Source organism: Oncorhynchus keta, chromosome 14 (genome assembly GCF_023373465.1).
Source record: "Oncorhynchus keta strain PuntledgeMale-10-30-2019 chromosome 14, Oket_V2, whole genome shotgun sequence".
Taxonomy (NCBI): Eukaryota; Metazoa; Chordata; class Actinopteri; order Salmoniformes; family Salmonidae; genus Oncorhynchus; species Oncorhynchus keta.
The window spans coordinates 18,280,040-18,301,009 of record NC_068434.1 but is presented as its reverse complement, the minus strand read 5'-3'; the positions used below and the strand labels follow the sequence as shown (position 1 = coordinate 18,301,009).

General features: G+C 42.5%; 1 protein-coding gene and 1 long non-coding RNA gene across 2 annotated transcripts in view; one reads left to right on the top strand and one right to left on the bottom strand.

Moving 5' to 3' along the window:
- Positions 1 to 1,999: 1,999 nt before the first annotated feature.
- Positions 2,000 to 5,161, bottom strand: LOC127907226 (uncharacterized). The gene is made up of 2 exons (XR_008063793.1): positions 5,050 to 5,161; positions 2,000 to 4,162 (listed from the first exon to the last, which is right to left on the bottom strand). It is a non-coding gene; the product is annotated as an uncharacterized LOC127907226 (long non-coding RNA).
- The window catches only part of LOC118373136 (transmembrane protein 161B-like), a 36,435-nt gene continuing 20,471 nt past the window's right edge, over positions 5,007 to 20,970 (top strand). The window contains exons 1-3 of the mRNA XM_052461218.1: positions 5,007 to 5,156; positions 12,893 to 12,996; positions 15,789 to 15,872. Of these exons, the coding sequence (XP_052317178.1) occupies positions 5,154 to 5,156; positions 12,893 to 12,996; positions 15,789 to 15,872 (191 nt within the window). The 5' untranslated portion in view covers positions 5,007 to 5,153. The remainder of the gene's footprint in view (positions 5,157 to 12,892; positions 12,997 to 15,788; positions 15,873 to 20,970) is intronic.

Below are 20,970 nucleotides of genomic sequence, written 5' to 3'. Positions count from 1 at the left end.
AATAAAGGTGAATTTTTTTTATTTTTTAAATTGATTGTTAGTTATTATCATTGGGATTTTCTTGACAAACACCCACCCTTAGCACACGCTCCAGCAGGTTATTGCACTGGTCATCCCCAAAGCCAACACCTCTTTTGGCCACCTTACCTTCCAGCTCTCCAGTTCTGCCAATGAATGGAACAAATTTCAAAAATCTATGAAGCTAGAGTCTTATAACTCCCTCTCTAACTTTAGGCATCAGCTGTCTGAGCAGTTCACCAATCACTGTACCTGTAGTACACAGCCAATCTGTAAATAGCACAGCGACTACCTTATCCCCCTATTATTACTTATTATTACCCTCGTGCTCTTTTGCACCCCAGTGTTTCTACTTAAACGACATCATCTGCACATCTACCACTCCAGTATTAATGCTAAATTAGAATTATTTTTGCCTCAAGGGCCTATTTATTGCCAACCTCCCTACTCTTCTACATTTGCACACACTGTACATAGATTTTTCCTTTTTTCTTTTATCTTGTGTTATTGACTGTACGTTTGTTTATGTGCAACTCTGTTGTTTTTGTCGCACTGCTTTGCTTTATCTTGGCCAGGTTGCAGTTGTAAATGAGAACTTGTTCTCAACTGGCCTACCTGATTAAACAAAGGTGAAAATAAAATAAAAGCAACTATAGTATAAATCAATTACACTTTGATACAAAAAGGGAAAAAAGGACTTTGCTGCAGCTGCCACCACATTGACCACAACATTTGGTAACCATTGCTATGAACGCTAACAAGCCGACCTTACTGAAGCATATATCACTAGTTGGCCTATCCCTCCTCATAGATCTACTACTCACAGGGATCATATTAGAATCCCTCCCCTTTCATCCATCCTTCTCTACTTTCTTCACTGCTTCAGCATCCGACAACTTCTTGTCACCTCAACCTCCCTCTCCTGCACCGGACACCTCCGATCCCCAGCAACATGGGAACCCCAACAGTTGACACACATAACTTTTTCCCCCGAAACTACACATTCCTCTGTCCCTCTGTCCTCCTGCACATTTCCCACATTCTGAAATCTCCCTCCTACACACTGCTGTGACATGACCATAAATGTGGCACCTGTAACACCGCAGTGGTTTCAGCACGAAAGCTTTAACAGCATAACTCAAATATCCTAACATGACTTTGTTGGGTAAAGACTGATTCAATGCTCCAAAGAACAGCCTGTGTCACTTCTGTTTCACCACGCTCCCCACAACCTTCACAAATACCAGGAATCTTAATCTTTAATTGCTCCACCTCCACACTTAACGCTAGCCCAGAAATCACTCCCTTCAATGGTGCACTGTTCCTAAAAGCAAGATACAGATCAAGTTGCGTCACAGAGTGCCCACTCCCTCTGGACAGAGGAAACACAAACTAACATCACAAGTCCACTTCGGGTTACCTTCACCGACTCAACAGCGCCCAACATCTTTTCCACCCAACCTGATGCCACATATGGATCAGCCAAAAGGTCTGGACCCACTTTCTCCAAAAATCTCATTCCCACTGGACCAAACTCATCTTTATCATAACCATGTCTATCGATGCAAGGCTCGGGCTCCAAGCTCCTCACCACACCTTCCACCTCACTTAAATGTCCCTCATTCAATTCCATTTCACCTCCAGAACTCGGGTCTGGCACACGGCTCTCTATGTTTGTACGTAACCTCATTCTTGTTCGACACACCAGCTCCCCCTCTATCGTCATCACCACCAGATTCAAACTCAACCTCTGCTTTCCTCACTCTCTTCTTCCCCTTCCTCCTCTTTTTCATCCTTCCCTCTCTGAAATCCAACTTCCCATATCCATGTCCCAGAACTAATCTTCTCCTGGCTTTGCTAGCATCCCAGTTTCCCATTTCAACTCCATGATGAAAGATAAATTCCCCAAAGCAAAACTAAATAGCATGTTTGAAGGAGAACAAAACATTTTGAAAAATGTAACAGAAAAGACAAAACAGAGTATTATTATTCATATTTATGCCTTGGAAAGCTGTGGTGTCATTTAACAACAAGGAACTGATTTAATAAATGCACTTCATTTGCTGCTGCAGCTGTAGGGAGAACGTGGGATCAGTATCATGTTAAATGTATTCACAATTGTAAATCACCAATGCACAAAGGTAAATCACTTTCCACACACGTAAATCACCAATCCACACATGTAAGTCACTTTCCACAAATGCAATTCACTATCCACAAACAAACACCTTTTGATTTGTAGTTGTAAATCGATATTAAAAAAATATAACTGCAGATATGCAGGTAATTTCCAAGGGCCTTAAGTAAAATGACTGCCATAAAGACAAAAAAGTTCTCACGCATAGAAAGCAATTTGTAGTCGTAGAAAAAACGTTGTCCCATTGATGGTGTTGTTTACCTGGATCACTGCTAACCGCTAATAGCGTTTAAATCGGTGACATCACAATCTCTAAGCCCTTGAAGTAGTTGTTTCCCTTGCACTGCAAGGGCTGTGGCTTTTGTGGAGCGATGGGTAACAATGCTTCAAGGGTGACTGTTGTCAATGTGTGCAGAGAATCCCTGATTCAAGCCAAGGTTGGAGTGAGGAGAAGGGTGGAAGAAATACTGTTACAAAGTCTGATCCCATATCCCCTACATCTTCCTTCTACCTTTTGCATGCCTCTCCTGGGAAAACGGTTAGAGCCCCCTCAGGAATATTTATCTTAATGCTCATTGTGTGGAGAAATATGGAGTAATCTAGGGCTAGGGTTTCGATTATTTACGTTGGTTACACATATGGTTAACATATTATGGTTACCATACTATAATTTCTGCAGTGTTGAAAGGCAGGCATCAACATGACCAAACGAGAGGCTGCCAGCGATTTATATAAATCGCTTTCTATGGGTAGAAACCTTTTTTCTATGAATACAAATCACTTTCTATGCGTGATAACTTCTTGTCTATTTCTTGTCCTCAAATCCCTGTCAAAAGTCAGGTGACCTAAGCGCTTCCAAATATGGAGTTGCAGGTCTGCCATATCTGTCATGTTTGCGCATATCTCTCCTACGTGCAAATCTGTATGGCAGTCATTTTACTTAAGGCCCTTGGAAATGACCCGCATATCTGCAGTTATAATTTTTTAATAATGCAATATATCAATTTGAAAATGCAAATCAAAAGGTGTTTGTTTGTGGATAGTGAATTGCATTTGCGGATAGCGATTTACATTTGTGGATTGGTGATTTACATTTGTGAAAAGTGATTTACATTTGTGGATTGGTGATTTACATTTGTGGATTGGTGATTTACATTGGTGGATTGGTGATTTACATTTGTGGATTGGTGATTTACATTTGTGGATTGGTGATTTAATTGGTGGATTGGTGATTTACATTTGTGGATTGGTGATTTACATTTGTGGATTGGTGATTTACATTTGTGAAAAGTGATTTACATTTGTGGATTGGCGATTTACATTTGTGGATTGGTAATTGACATTTGTGGAAAGTGTTTTACATTTGTGGATTCAAATCGAACTTTATTTGTCACATGCTCTGAATACAACAACAAGTGTAGACTTTTCCTTGAAATGCATACTTACAAACACATAACCAAGAGTGCAGTTCAAGAAGAGTTAAGAAAATATTTACCAAGTAGACTATAATAAAACATTATAATAAAAAAGTAACACAATAAGAATTTCAATGAGGTTATATACAGGGGGCACCAGTACCGAGTCAGTGTGTGGAGGTACAGGTTAGTTGAATCATTTGTACATGTAGGTGGGGGTGAAGTGACTATGCATAGATAATAAACAGTGAGTAGCAGCAGTGTACAAAAGGGAGGGGAGGGGTGGTCAATGTAAATTGTCCGGTGGCTCTTATGGCTTGGGGGTAGAAGCTGTTGAGGAGCCTCTTGGTCCTAGACTTGGCTCTCCGGTACCTCTTGCCGTGTGGTAGCAAAGAAAACAGTCTATAACTTGGTTGACTGGAGTCTCTGACAATTTTATGGGCTTTCCTCTGAGGTCCTGGATGGCAGGAAGCTTGGCCCCAGTGATGTACTGGGCCGTTCACACTACAGATGCCGGGAAGTTGCCATACCAGGCAGTGATGCAACTGGTCAGGGTGCTCTCGGTGGTGCAGCTGTAGAACCTTTTGAGGATCTAGGGACCAATGTCAAATCTTTTCAGAATTGGTGATTTGCATTTGTGGAAAGTGATTTACATTTGGCATGATATTGATTCCATAGAAGACCGAGAGGCGGGGGAAATGCGCGCAAGTGACGAATGCACACACACATTCAGCAGCAGCCGGCGGAGTAGCGAGCAGCACAGCAGAGCAGGCACATACACAAACAGGGAAGTCGTTAAATCAAGCAAACGTCACTGGGGCAGGCTTATACATTTGCCGCTATAGACTTTAACCAATACAATTAGATGGAGGCGTCTGAAAAAATCGCTAAATCTAGCGACAAAGTTGCTAAATTGGCAACACCATCTCCCAGCTCTAAAATAAAAGTCACGTGTACCTTTAAGTTTTCCGTTTTAGGGTCCATAATGCCGTAATAAAATCAATATAATACCGTAGAACGTATGCAATATCTCACTGTTCTTGAATACGGGTTTAAATACAGTTCGCAAGTGTTTGGTAAAGGAAAATAACGCTCACATCAGTCATACTGTAAACTGGCATATCCAGTGACGCCTATTAGCATGACCTCTACTCCAGTTGAAAACGGTTTCCACTAGTTACCCCAGCCACAAAATCTAAATTGGCTTTATCGTAAAAATGTATGAAAACAACCATTTGCTTTTTGGTTAGAATTTTAGGGTTAGGCTTGAGATTAGCAGTCTGGTAAGGGTTAAGATCACATTTTAAGAAGATAAATTGTAGAAATAGTCGGGGTTTATGACTTTGTGGCCGTGTCACTTAGTGACGACCGTTCAAAACACTCGGCAACCGAGGTTGAATGAATGGATCATTTAAATATAATTGCAGCAACCGGGAAGCAGTTTGATTTACAAATTCATTACTCTTAAACATTACTAACTTTAGAACAGGCTTTATGTGCTCCGCGACGCTCGATTTTCGACTCGGGGAGCTTAATGTGACAGGTGTCAGCGTTGGAGTCCTTTTCAGCACCACTGCATCAACATGGTGAGTAAATCCTGCTATGGCTGCAGTAGCTAGCTATTAGCCGTTAGCTTGACATCAGAACTAATACAGCTGCACTTCAGCAATGGTTCGCATCTTGATATAGGTAGAACATGCTAATAGTGTTTCACAACCAGTTGTAATATTAGCTAAATGTGCAGTCCCTCTGTGTTAGCTAAGTTAGCGAACGTTAGCTTGGCATCTCCCTTGCTAGTTAGTAGCTAACGTTAACTAGCTAACGTTAGCTACTGTGGGTAGCTACCGACAGGTAGTAAAGCAAATTATCTAATATCACTAATCAATGTTTTTATCCATCGTTTTCTGACAACTGCTTAGATTGCTAATTTGGCGCTCGTGATGCGCAGCAAATAGATACTTGCTGTTTTGCTAGCTTCACGTTGTTTATGTCGCTCCCTGAGGACGTTCAAGTAGGGAAAGGTGTTTTTCTCACATCCAGACGACTCGTTTTGACCTCAGATTTCCTTCCGTGAGGTGGTATGCTTTAGGGTTATTTTCTACCTATTCAGAGCAAAATGTATACACTGTAAAACTGCTTTTTGATGAGCCATACACTGTCCCGAATTCGCCAGGGCAACCGGTTAAGAAGAACTTTTGGCACTGGATGTTCAAAAGATGCAACATAAAAGCAGGAGCAGATGCCATAGCATCACTTGGCATGTTATAAAAGTCAAATTCACTACCAAAGATCAAAACAGTACAATTTAAAACATTTTGAAGGGGAAGATGGGCCTACCCTCTCTGGTTTAAATGTAAATGGACTCTTGATGTCCATTTAATGTTTAGGTGAATTGTGTGTTATCATAAGGTCTCCTAGACTATAGGCCCAGGTTTGCTGAAAGAGATTAGATTCCTAATTTAGTAGGCTACACCAAAGCGGCCTCATGTTTTACAGAAATGACTGTAATTAACTTGCCTGACGACTCAAGCGGAATTCTTCTGCTGCTCTACGATTTGCTACTGATCATTGAAGTTGTTTGTGATAATGTCAAAATGAGCATTGTTGTATAACACAAGTGATTGGATAATTTCTAACCAATCAGAATATCAAAGCCAATGACATATTTTCTAAATGCTGCTTCGCCCATATGTGTTCTGGCCCAACCCATCGATTTCTGGATCAATCCGAATGGTTAGAATGTGTTTGCGTTCTAGAAACGGGGCGGCAGCGTAGCCTAGTGGTTAGAGCGTTGGACTAGTAACCGGAAGGTTGCGAGTTCAAACCCCCGAGCTGACAAGGTACAAATCTGTCGTTCTGCCCCTGAACAGGCAGTTAACCCACTGTTCCCAGGCTGTCATTGAAAATAAGAATATGTTCTTAACTGACTTGAATAAAGGTAAAATAAAATTTTTAAAAAAAAATTGTCGGGGATGAACTCCGATCCAGACTCATTGCAGAGAAGAAACTAACGCCCGTGGGCGTGGCGTCGTTAGTAATATATGCCATTTAGCAGGCAAGTAATTCATGGCAATTTAAAAAAGGGACTTGGAGGAAAGCACTCGTGTTTTTGTGTAATGGAAGCACAGGTGTGAGATATAGGAAACCTGTTCAGTCACTCACTCACTAAATTTGGTGGTTTATATGCCAGTTATAAGAGGTTTATAACAGAGATTGTCATGGAGACCATTTCTAATGCAATTTGTCTTATGATGCCTAGGCTTTTCACATTGGACATTTAGATAAACTATTTGGCTAAATAATAATATGGATAATAGCCTAATAATAATCAATGAATACCTGGATTTCTGCATAAATTGGTCATAAAATTTGATTAATCTTCATCTAGGTCACAGAAAGGTCACAGAAATAGACAAATATTCACAGTTCAGGTTGGGAAAAGTATGTGAACCCTTGGATTTAATAACAGTTTGACCCTACTTTGGCAGCAATAACCTCAACCAAGCATGTTCTGTAGTTGCGGATCAGACTTGCACAACGGTCAGGAGGAATTTTGGACCATTCGTCTTTACAAAACTGTTTCAGTTCAGCAATATTCTTGGGATGTCTGGTGTGAACTGCTCTCTTGAGGTCATGCAACAGCATCTCAATCGGGTTGAGGTCAGGACTCTTCTGTTGAAGCCATTCTGTTGTTGATTTACTTCTGTGTTTTGGGTCATTGTCCTGTTGCATCACCCAATTTCTGTTGAGCTTCAATTGGCAGACCGATAGCCTATCATTCTCCTGCAAAATGTTTTGATAAACATGGGAATTGATTTTTCCGTCTGATAGCAAGCTGTCCAGGCCCTGAGGCAGCAAAGCAGCCCCAAACCATGATGCTCCGTCCACCATAGTTTACAGTTGGGATGAGGTGTTGATGTTGGTGTGCTGTGCCTTTTTCTTTCTCCACACATAGTGTTGTGTGTTCTTTCTAAACAAATCAACTGTAGTTTCATCTGTCTACAGAATATTTTGCCAGTAGCGCTGTGGAACATCCAGGTGCCCTTTTGCAAACTTCAGACGTGCAGCAATGTTTTTTTTGGACAGCAGTGGCTTCTTCCGTGGTGTCCTCCCATGAACACCATTCTTGTTTAGTGTTGTACATATCGTAGACTCGTCAATCGAGATGTTGGCATGTTCCAGAGATTTCTGTATGTCTTTAGCTGACATTAGGCTTCTTCTTAACCTTATTGAGCATTCTGCGCTGTGCTCTTGCAGTCATCTTTGCAGGACAGCCACTCCTAGGGAGAGTAACGACATTGCTGAACTTTCTCCATTTCTAGACAATTTATCTTACTGTGGACTAATGAACATCAAGGCTTTTAGAGATACTTTTGTAACTCTTTCCAGCTTTATGCAAGTCAACGATTCTTAATCGTAGGTCTTCTGAGATCTCATTTGTTCGAGGCATGGTTCACATCAGGCAATGCTTCTTGTGAATAGCAAACTCATATTTTGTGAGTGTCTTTTATACGGCAAGGCAGCTCTAACCAACATCTCCAATCTTGTCTCATTGATTGGACCCCAGGTTAGCTGGGGTCTAGGGGTTCACATGCTTTGTCCAACCTACACTGTGAAAGTGTACAATTATGAATTCAATATAGATAAGAAAAATACAATTATTTGTGTGCTTAAACTATGTTTGTCAATTACTGTGACTTAGATGATCAGATCAAATGTGAAGACTAATTTATGCAGAAATCCAGCTAATTCCAAAGGATTCACATACTTTTTCTTGCCACTGTATCTCAGCTTGGATGTCTGCCCACCACCTCAAACTCAACCTCGACAAGATAGAGCTGCTCTTCCTCCCGGGGAAGGCCTGCCTGCTCAAAGACCTCTTCATCACAGTTGACAACTCCACAGTGTTGCCCTCCCAGAGTGCAAAGAACCTTGGCATGACCCAGGATAACACGCTGTTGTTCTCTGCAAACCTCAAAGCAGTGACTCGCTCGTGCAGTTTCATGCTCTGCAACATCCGTAGAGTACGACCCTACCTCACACAGAAAGCGGTGCAGGTCCTAATCCAGGAATTTGTAATCTCCCATCTGGACTACTGCATCTCACTGTTGGCTGGGCTCCCCACTTGTGCCATCAAACCTCTGCAATTTATCCAGAACACTGCAGCCTCTGCCCTTTCCACTGACTTCCAGTTGAAGCTCACATCCACTTCAAGACCATGTTGCCTACAGAGCAGTAAGAGGAACTGCCCCCCCCCCACCTTCAGGCTATGCTCAAACCCTTCACCCCAACCCGAGCACTCCGTTCTGCCACATACTGGTCTTTTGGCCCTCCGACCCCTACAGGAGGGCAGCTCCCACTCAGCCCAGTTCAAGCTCTTCTCTGTCCTGGCAATAGATTAAGTGAATACTCTCAAAGCACAATTACCAAAGCCTTTTGAAATGTTCAACAACTCTCCTCCACAATACATAGCAGAAAGTGCAACATTATGAACTACAATACCTGGGTTTTTAGGGAAAAAATCTTACCTTTACTGTCATGTTGTGAGGATGAGGAAGGTGAATTGACATTCAGATGAACAAGTAACCTTGCTAGCACTCTTTCCCTGTCCCTGTGTCAACTCAATTGAAGGTCACTGTAGAAGTCGGCCTACCCTTCCCAAATTGATATAATCTAATCAAAAGGTCAACAAATGACGTATTCCCATTCTTTGCTTTGCAGTGAACACTGTTTTAATCAGACATTGCATGTTACAGAAGAATAAAAGGCTCTTGTGTTTAATATGAACAGCCACACCACTATCTCCAAATTGTGGGAACTCTAGGACCAGTAGTACCACCCTGTTTGTTAATGGTACACTGCAAAGAGGGTATTATTCCATGTAGGCCTACTTAAGCCCACCACTTCCATCCTGTATAGATTTGGCTAGGCTATAATTAAGCCCAAATCGTCCATGCTGTGCCAATACTGGAAGAGAACATGCATACTAAGCCAAGTGAATTATGCGCTCATCAGAAGAGAAGGCCACAGGTTGGATCTCATACTCATGGTCTAAATGGCTGTGACTGTCAGTGACTGTTAAGAGCAGGGATATTGTTAAGGAGTTGATGACTGACAGCACCTCTCAGCCCTCTAATTCCGTAAGGTATTTTCATGTAAACATGGAGCCATCGATTTAGCCTGTGTGTTTCTCTTGGTTTTGAAACAATCCTGTCTTCTGTGACGTCTTGCCAGCGCTGTTGTTAGGTCCCCTTCGTTTGCATTGCTTCTTAGAGACTTCTATATGGAGGCTGGTGTGCAATTTGAGATGGATCATTTGAACTAGAGGTTGACCAATTATGATTTTTCAATGCCAATACCGATTATTGGAGGACCAAAAAAAAGCCTATACCGATAGTTTTATTTATTTTTATTAATTAATTTGTAATAATGACAATTAAAACAATACTGAATGAAGACTTTTATTTTAACTTAATACAATACATCAATAAAATCAATTTAGCCTCAAATACATAATGAAACATGATCAATTTGGTTTAAATAATGCAAAAACAAAGTGTTGGAGAAGAAAGTAAAAGTGCAATATGTGCGATGTAAAAAAGCTAACGTTTCAGTTCCTTCCTCAGAACATGAGAACATATGAAAGCTGGTGGTTCCTTTTAACATGAGTCTTCAATATTCCCAGGTAAGAAGTTTTAGGTTGTAGTTATTATAGGAATTATAGGACTATTTTTCTCTATACCACTTGTATTTCATATACCTTTGATTATTGGATGTTCTTATAGGCACTTTAGTATAGCCAGTGTAACAGTATAGCTTCCATCCCTCTCCTCGAACCAGGAACACATCGACAACAGCTACGCTCGAAGCATCGTTACTCATCTCTCCACAAGCCGCGGCCCTTGCAGAGCAAGGGGAACAACTACTTCAAGGTCTCAGAGCGAGTGACGTCACCGATTTAAACACTTAGCGCCCACCCCGCTAACTAGATAGCCATTTCACATCGGTTACAGCAGCCTAATCTCGGGAGTTGAAAGGCTTGAAGTCATTAACAGCTCAATGCTTGAAGCACAGCGAAGAGCTGCTGGCAAACGCACAAACATGCTGTTTGAATGAATGCTTATGAGCCTGCTGCTGCCTACCACCACTCAGTCAGACTTTTCTATCGAATATCAAATCATAGACTTAATTATAATTATAAAATTATAAACTTAATTACACACAGAAATACGAGCCGTAGGTCATTAACATGGTCAAATCCGGAAATTATCATTTAGAAAACAAAACGTTTATTGAAATGTGAAATACGGAACCGTTCCGTATTTTATCTAACGGGTGGCATCCCTAAGTCTAAATATTGCTGTTACATTGCACAACCTTCAATGTTATGTCATAATTATGTACAATTCTGGCAAATTAATTAGTTTTTGTTAGGAATAAATGGTCTTCACACAGTTCACAACGAGCCAGGCGGCCCAAACTGCTGCAAATACCCTGACTCTGCTTGCACTGAACGCAAGAGAAGTGACACAATTTCCCTAGTTAAAATAAATTTGTGTTAGCAGACAATATTAACAAAATATGCAGGTTTAAAATATATATACTTGTGTATAGATTTTAAAGAAAGCCATGGATGTTTATGGTTAGGTACATTGGTGCAACGACAGTGCTTTTTTTGCGAATGCGCTTGTTAAATCATCACCCGTTTGGCGAAGTAGGCTGTGATTCAATGAGAAATTAACAGGCACCGCATCGATTATATGCAACGCAGGACAAGCTAGATAAACTAGTAATATCATCAACCATGTGTAGTTAACTAGTGATTATGTTAAGATTGATTGTTTTTTATAAGGTAAGTTTAATGCTAGCTAGCAACTTACCATGGCTTCTTGCTGCACTCGCGTAACAGGTAGTCAGCCTGCCACGTAGTCTCCTCATGGAGTGCAATGTAATCGGCCATAATCAGTGTCCAAAAATGCAGATTTACTGATTGTTATGATAACTTGAAATCGGCCCTAATTAATCGGCCATTCCGATTAATCGGTCAACCTCTAATTTGAACGCCCCAACCTTGCCACCCGCTGCATTCCCAGACACGTTCCAATCATGACTGAAAAGAGGTGGACCATTCAGAATCCCCCCCACACAGTCTTTCGGAGCTGCATGCGGATACTCTCTGGTTGAAGTGTTGAGGTGTGGTCTGGGTTGGTGTATTATCAGTGTCTAGCTAAGCACGTCGCATAAGGATTGTCCACGTCTTATGTTCGAATAGTTTGACTACACCATCCATCTATCCGTGGTCCTGTAGCTCAGTTGGTAGAGCATGGCGCTTGTAACGCCAGGGTAGTGGGTTCGATCCCCGGGACCACCCATACGTAGAATGTATGCACACATGACTGTAAGTCGCTTTGGATAAAAGCGTCTGCTAAATGGCATATATTATTATTATTATATTATCCCCTTATGTTCCTATGCTGTTAGAGACTACTGCTTTTTCTGCAAAAAAACACAACGCCCTTCACCAAAAACCCATAACGCCCTTTAGGTGAATCATTTTAGAAACGGTGGAATAAATTCCAATAATACTGTATTTTGCCGCTCTCAATTGTACAAAGTTATTCTCAATTTAGCTGTCACTTGATCACTGAAAATTTGAGTGATGGATTTCTGTGTTACATACATTTAACTTTTTCCAAAGAGGATGAAACACCATGATTTAATGACTCGTTTCCATTTGGAAGAGTGTATATGTGTGCTATACACTGAGTATATCAAACATGAGGAACACCGTCCTAATATTGAGTTGCACCCCTTTTACCCTCAGAACAGCCTCATATCGTTGGGACATGGACTCTACAAGGTGTTGAAAGCTTTCCAAAGGGATGCTGGCACATGTTGACTCCAATGCTTCCCACAGTTGTCATATTGGCTGGATGTCCTTTGGGTGGTGGACCATTCTTGATGCACACAGGAAACTGTTGAGCATGAAAAACCCAGCGGTGTTGGAGTTCTTGACACACTCAAACTGGTGCGCCTGGCACCTTCTACCATACTCCTTTCAAAGGCACTTAAATATTTTGTCTTGCCCATTCACCCTCTTAATTGCACACATACACAATCCATGTCCCAATTGTCTCAAGGCTTAAAAGTCCTTCTTTAACCTGTCTCCTTCATCTACACTGAAGTGGATTTAACAGGTGCCATCAATAATGGATCATGGCTTTCACCTGGATTAACCTAGTCAGTCTGTCATGGAAAGAGCAGGTGTTCCTAATGTTTTGTACATATTAGAATATAACTTGATCTGTTTTCCCTCCCTTAGGGTGTGATTGGTGTGCAGCTGGTGGTTACCATGGTAATGGCCAGTGTCATTCAGAAGATCATACCTCATTATTCTTTCGCAAGATGGCTGCTCTGCAGTGGAGGGTAATGTAGAAGTCTGTACCTGCTGTTTTTGTTTCTGATGGTGTCTGTAAGAGCCATGATTTAATCTCCTCACTGGTTTACCCTTCAGACTAATTCATTTCAAAGGATGCTTAACAATGTGGAACAGAGTGATTGCTCAACTTGTAAGCAGTCTCTCTGTTTACAAGTTGTCTGCTGAAAGCAAATTTTCTGAAAACACAAAAAGCATAAAAAAAACACATAATTAGTCGTATTGCATAGACCAAAGGGCATCATCAGCTATTGGGACGACCCAAGAGGACAGGGAATTAAAATAAAGCGCCCGTCTCGTTTCCTATAATTAGCGCCAGATGTGTTTTTGAGTAAACAGCTCCTCAGAACACTTAATAATTAATCAGTGCTTTTTTCAGGGGGCTTTTGAAGCAAAAAAAAAAAAAAACACTTTGCCGCAAGCTGGAGGCCCATAGTGTCGCTCCAGAGAGATCCGCAATGAAGTTTCCCATAATAAACAAGGCAGCAGTAAACATGTTGTGCCCCACAAATGATGCAGAACCCCCTTGGGCCAATTGAGGTATCCTGTGTGACTAAAACATGTCAGTTATCGTGTGTAACCACAGATTATCCATTATTTTGACCAGATACTCAAGTGGCCACTCTAACAATGAAAATAAATGTCTCCAAAAATGGAAGGCAGTTAGCCTTGGTACAAGTCGCTTTAGCTAATCCTCTCCCTTTACGCCATGTGCCAAAGAGACTGGCCTTTCTGCCATCTTCAAATATCAACACTGTGCTCTGGGAGAACAGAGGCTTTGATCCTGATTCGATCACCTTCACAGCTACCCTTTCAATCACAACAATTATGCAAATATTGGAAGTCATCACTTTCTCCACAGAACACAGTTGTATGTGGTTGCAACCATTCTTTTGTTTGTCCAGATAACACTAGTCTGTCAAAAGTTGCTAGCTCAAGTCTTCATTTTTAAAGTAAATACATCCTGCAATTCCAACCACAACATGTCTTAGTTTTAAGACTAGTTTTAATACATTTAGCCTTTTTGACTTTTGTTATAAATTCCAATTCAATTTTCAAGTCTCCACATGTTGTCATGGAAAATATGTTATTTCCAACAACCAATGAGCAACTCCACCATAAATCCAGTGCATATTAAACGTTGAGATTTCGGCAGTGACAAGGACTGGAATGTTAGCAAAAGAGACTGGGAGGAGGCAAGATCAGGTAGGACCATTCTAGCCAATGAGGGGCAGATACGCGTGTGAACAACAGGCATCTCTGATTTAACACATTTTTTTCCAAAAGTTCCCGGGATGTGATGTCTTACTTATCAGTACACTCGTAACAACGTAAGTACTACGAAACTTCTCTTTGATCAAATAAACCACACGTAGGAAATAATCCATTCAATGTTTTGTTAGCCAAATTCGCCACTTTCATTGATCTGTGTGTGTGGAAAAACGCTCCGTGCTGGATAAGACATATTTTGGGCCCAGTTATCCCTCTCCATCTTCGCCTCTTCCTCTCTGGTGTGACTCGCAAATTTCAGTTAATCACTATAGCTCTTGCCTTGGGCCAATCCGTGTAATTTTATAAATGCCTGATCTCTATGGCAAGATGCATCATTAGGGCTCCTGAGTGGTGCAGCGGTCTAAGGCACTGCATCACAGTGCTAGAGGCATCGCTACAGACTCTGGTTCGATTCCAGGCTGTAACCCAATTAGCCGTGATTGGGACTCCCATAGGGTGGCGCACAATTGGCCCAGCATTGTTAGGGTTTGGCCGGGGTAGGCCGGCATTGTAAATAAGAATTTGGTCTTAATTAACTGACTTGCCTAGATAAATAAAGGTTAAATAAAAAAAATCACCAAGTTTTCTGAAAATCAGGACAGTGGTGTTTGATATATCTAACTTATGAATGAACGGACAGACAAATGGATGGACGGATGTACATACGGGGAGACGGATCCACAGTAAGTACACAAAATTAAATCCGAGCCCTCCACCCCTCCTTCCCTTATGCCTCTCAGAGCTTGTGACAAGTGGGTTTCTAAACAAAGTTAGAGGTTGTGTGAAATCTTAGTCTTCAAAAGGCTGCGCTTAAATTGGCTCTTTTATTTTTAAGTCCGGTCCTCAAGGAACACAAAAACTAGCCTCTTTGCTGTCAGGAGTGTATTAGTTGATTTGAATATGTTAAGATGATTTGAGGGGTTTCTTTGTCCTATGTGTGTATTTTGTTAGGTAAAGGATCTCAAATCCAGCTCATTTGCTAAGTGATTGTCCTATTCATGTTCAATCATGTAGGCCTGGAACTATTGTCCTATAAATCATAAACGCCTACTTTTTGAAGGCATTTTCCTTTTTTTAAGTATGATGATGGATTATGTCACCAATACTGGGTCCTGGAGGGTCACAGCCTATGTAGAATCGCCTATATTGTTATTGCACAGCACTAAAACCTCCAATCCACATTACTACTGTCATTGATGATTATTTAATTTAACCTTTATTTAACTAGGGTATTAAGTCAATTAAGAACAGATTCTTATTTACAATAACGGCCTACCGAGAGGCAAAATGCCTCCTGCGGGGATGGGGGCTGGGATAAAAAATCTAAATGTAGCACTCTCTGCTATTAATTGGTTAATAGATTGAGGTGTTTCCTTGCTAGGCTTCAGAGTAAACGCCTGCCTACCCTGTATCCCCCCTGAACCAGGACTGGGGACCACAGGTGTAGTTCTAAAGCTACCTAGATTACTCACTTGTCTCCTTCCTTCCTGTCTCCTTTCTCCTTCCCCAGTCTTCGGTGGTACCAGCACCCTACGGAAGATGAGTTGAGGAGCCTTGCTGGAAAACAACAAAAAACAAAGAGCAAGAAGGACCGGTAAGAAGGCAGACTGAGGAGGGTAGGGGTGAGGAGGGGAGTGTAGGGGTGGGGAGGGTAGGGGAGGGTGGGTAGGGGTGAGGAGGGTAGGGGAGGGGAGGGTGGGGTGAGGAGGGTAGGGGAGGGTGGGGTGGGTAGGGGGAGGGTAGGAGTGGGGAGGGTGGGTAGGGGTGAGGAGGGGAGGGGTGAGGAGGGGAGGGTGGGGTGGGTAGGGGTGAGGAGGGGAGTGTAGGTGAGGGTGGGGGAGGGGTGGGGTGAGGAGGGTAGGGGAGGGTGGGGTGGGTAGGGGTGAGGAGGGGAGGGTGGGGTGCATAGGGGTGAGGAGGGGAGGGTGGGGTGAGGAGGGGAGGGTGGGGTGGGTAGGGGTGAGGAGGGGAGTGTAGGGGTGGGTGAGGAGGGTAGGGGAGGGGAGGGTGGGGTGAGGAGGGTAGGGGAGGGTAGAGGTGAGGAGGGTAGGGGTGAGGTGGGGAGGGTAGAGGTGGGGAGGGTAGGGGAGTGTAGGGGTGAGGAGGGTAGGTGAGGGTAGGGGTGGGGATGGTAGGGGTGGGTAGGGGTGAGGAGGGGAGTGTAGGGGAGGGTGGGATGGGTAGGGGTGAGGAGGGGAGGGTAGGGGTGAGGAGGGGAGGGGAGGTGAGGAGGGAGGGTAGGGGAGGGTAGGGGGGTAGGGGTGAGGAGGGTAGGGGAGGGTGGGGATGGTAGGGGAGGGTGGGGTGGGGAGGGGTGAGGAGGGGAGGGTAGGGGTGAAGAGGGTAGAGGTGGGGAGGGTGGTGAGGGTAGGGGTGGGGATGGTAGGGGAGGGTGGGGAGGGAGGGTAGGGGTGGGGATGGTAGGGGAGGGTGGGGAGGGTAGGGGTGGGGATGGTAGGGGTGAGGACGGCAGTGACACAAAGGGGAGTGAATGGTACCTTTTGGATCAGGCAGGAATTTAAAGAGGAGTGGCAGATGCTTGAGAAGGGTGGAGAACACAGGTGCAACAACGGAGAGATGTAGCAGATGTGTTTCGGAAGCTTGTTTAAGGCCTGAAGTATTTTTGTTGTTAGTTTTTGTCCGTGAGCAAAGCTAGCCTTTGCTTATTAGAATGGGCTCTGACTATCTTGTGGTAGTGAGTTAAAGGGATACTTCAGGATTTTTGGCAGGATTTTATCTACTTCCCCAGAGTCCGATGAACTCGTAGATACCATTTTTATGTCTCTGTTAGGGTTGACCCCATTTAGTCGACTGGTCGATTGTTTGGTCAATAAGCTGATGGTCGACCGAGATTTCTTTAGTCGAGCAGTAGGAAACACCTGTCTGATTCTTCTGAGTGCACTAATCCATTGTGGAGGTTGTGGGGATGGCACATTCCGTCAGTCTAAGACAGTTGCTACTGAAATTGTATATGGTTATATTATGTAAGAAGAAAAATATTTTATATTTTATAACAGATGCGCTTTCTCCCGCGTTGCATAGTGGTCGCTGTCTGTGGTTCTGAAACACATCAATGCGCTGTTGAATTGTCGCCTTCCTAGACCATGTTTCTATGTACATAATAGCAAAGTTAACCAGCGTATTGGTGTTGAGAACAATGCAGTGGAGTTAGGAGACGAGAAAACAGCCCTTGCCTTAATTGTCAAATAAAAGTGAGGAGAGAGGAAACCCCAAATTAATTAGGTCTATAATCAATAGCCTAACTGTTAAATGTGCCTAGCTTTATTATTCAACCATATTCAGTAACAGTCAAAGGTTTGAACACACCTACTCATTCCAGGGTTTTTCTTTACTTTCACTGTTTAAAAAAACAAACTGAGTGACTGTGTGACTAGCACCCGTTGTCTCTCTCCTCCCTCCTCCAGCGACCACCACAGAGCATCAACAGTGTGTATCTCGCTGTCAGTGTTGCTGAAGCGGCAACCTACAGCAAATAAATTGTTAAACAACTGAAAATATATTTGAGATTCTTCAAAGTAGCCAGCTTTGCACACTCTAGGAATTCTCTCAACCAACTTCACCTGGAATGCAACAGTCTTGAAGGAGTTCCCACATATGCTGAGCACTTGTTGGCTGCTTTTCCTTCACTCTGCGGTCCAAGTCATCCCAAACTATCTCAATTGGGTTGAGGTCGGGTGATTGTGGAGGCCAGGTCATCTGATGCAGCACTCCATTACTCTCCTCCTTCAACCTGGAGGTGTGTTGGGTCATTGTCCTGTTGAAAAACAAATGATAGTCCCACTAAGTGCAAACCAGATGGGATGGCTTGTCATTGCAGAATGCTGTGGTAGCCATGTTGGTTAAGGTATTTAAATTCAGCAATGCATCCCCATATCATCACACCTCCTCCTCCATCTTTCACGGTGGGAATCTCACAAAGACATGGCGGTTGAAACCAAAAATCTCAAATTTGGACTCATCAGACCAAAGGACAGATTTCCACCAGTCTAATGTCAATTGCTCGTGTTTCTTGGCCCAAGTAAGTCTCTTCTTCTTGTTGGTGTCCTTCAGTAGTGGTTTCTTTGCAGCAATTCAACCATTTTAAAGCCTGATTTACACAGTCTCTGAACAGTTGATGTTGAGCTGTGTCTGTTACTTGAACTCTGTGAAGCATTTATTTGGACTGCAATTTCTTAGGCTACTGACTCTAATGAACTTATCCTCTGCTGCAGAGGTAACTCTGGGTCTTCCTTTCCTGTGGCGGTCCTCATGAGAGCCAGTTTCATCATAGTGCTTGATGGTTTTTGCGACTGCACTTGAAGAAACATTCAAAGTTCTTGAAATGTTCCGGATTGACTAACCTTAAATTAAGGATGGACTGTCATTTCTCTTTGCTTATTTGAGCTGTTTTTCCCATATTATGGACTTGGTCTTTTACCAAATAGGGATTTCTTCTGTTTACCACCCCTACCTCGTCACAACATAACTGATTGGCTCAAACAGATTAAGATGGACAGAAATTACACAAATTAACTTTTAACAAGGCACACTTGAAATTGAAATGCATTCGAGGTGACTACCTCATAAAGCTGGTTGAGAGAATGCCAAGAGTGTGCAAAGCTGTCATCAAGGCAAAGGGTGGCTACTTTGAAGAATCTCAGATATAAAATAGATGTTTTGCTTACTACCTGATTCCATATGTGTTCTTCCATTGTTTTGATGTCTTCACTATTATTCTACAATGTAAAAAATAAAGAAAAATTCTTGAATGAGTAGGTGTGTCCAAACTTTTGAATTACACTGTATGTTGCCGCTTCAGCAACACGGACAGCGCGATGTACACTGTTGATGTTCTGTGGTGGCCGCTGCAGGAGGGAGGAGAGAGACAACTGGTGCTAGTCACACAGTCCCTCTGTTTTATTTTTTTAACACAGCGCATCAAATCTGAGCCAGGCCCAGCACAATGAAATCAATTGTGTCGGATTCCTAGTCATTTGTCTTAATTATTTAATCCAACAGTTCGCTTAAAGCATCAGACAAGCTCAGTGCATATAGTTGATTTGATTTAAACACATATGATATGTCTATATATGGAAAAATACACATTTTTAGAGGTATTTTTGCGAGCCAATGCTAACTAGTGTTGACAGGAAGTCTATGGTTATCTACTAGCATGGACACAGAGGAACTTAACTTGTGACTCTCTACTACAAATGTGGATTGGGGCATGTTGCCTCCTCTGCTTCCTGAATTCACCAATCAACTCAGTAGTATATGAACAGAAGTTTTTTCAGACTCCAACAAAACAAGCTGTAACCCCACACGTCAGGGGTCATGGCGATGCTATGACGAGTTCTGAAAGTAGGCCTGCCATGTAATGTCTTTATTTCTAATCTGTATGGCCGTCAGTGATAAATGATCATATTCCATATCTACATTCTGTGTTACTGCCTTTAGCCTCACAGAAAGCAAGGTGTGGCAATGTGAAATGTTCTGGAACATTTGAGAGTTGAAGTGTATGAAGTTGACGCTATCTTGATTCACGCTGGGAGCCATGAGTTAGTCGTAGACCATTCCTTAAGCTTCCATGAGGCAGGTCGTAGCTCAACGCCACACATTTGCTCATGCTTCAAAAGACTGATCACTGTCCTTTTGCCTGCTTGTGCCACACATGTCCATTCCTTTTGTTGTGAAGCCCTTTTCTCCAGTCAGGTGCCACAGAATTGAAATGTGTCCAGGGCATGTTTGGCTCCAGTGTCTTGCCGAGGTATTGTCTTCTGAATCCAGCACACACAGAGCTGAGCAAACACTGCCCTGTGTCCCGAAGGCCCACTAGAAAGGTCAGTTGGTCCCAGGAACAGCTGGCCCAATCTCTGCCGTGTGCTGCTCTTGCAGCCTGTCCTGCACTTCGCCCCCTTTAGCCCTATGACAAAATATTGGATTTATGAATTATATGGGCCCTAATCCGCACTACAAAAGAGAAAGCATCAGTGCTCAGCACCCCTTGGTTAGGTTGACAATAGAGACTAAGTTAAGGAAGACTAGCCAGTTTGATGACGCTAGCCAGTTTGATGCTAGCAGATGCCCAAATGAACTTGTACTTGGGATGTGCAGTTATTTGATTATCTGAACGGACATTAGTATTTCAATACTTGTGAGTATTCGTTAATGAGTTAAAATGTATATAGGCCTATTATAACGTTGAAAAGGCTTTTTCTAAATTAAAATATCCATGTGACATTGTTACATACAAGAATATACCATGACATTTCAAATGATTAATTTAATAAAACAAAATTGTCAATGTATTTTTTTTAATGACATTCACGTGCAAAGAGGCTCAATGTATTGCAAGTGGAGTGAGAGTTCACTAATGCAATGCCAGATGGAATAAATTACGTAATTAAAAGTGTGAATTGAGGAGTAGGCTACAACGAGCAACCAACAGGTAGGCTGTTTTTTTATTTGAATGGGGTTAGGCAGAAAGCACACAGCATGTGGACTCAAATAGCTATAGCTGGCTAGCTTAGCTAACTATTATAGCTATCTTCTCTACTACTAGGCTACTCCAGTCAAGACAAGCACTGTTAACGTTATGGGATGATAAATAACGTGGCTGTTACAAGTTATCTAGTCTTGGCTGTAGCCGAGTTGCCTTGGCATCTCTCTCCCTCCATCTGCTCAGTGTTGCC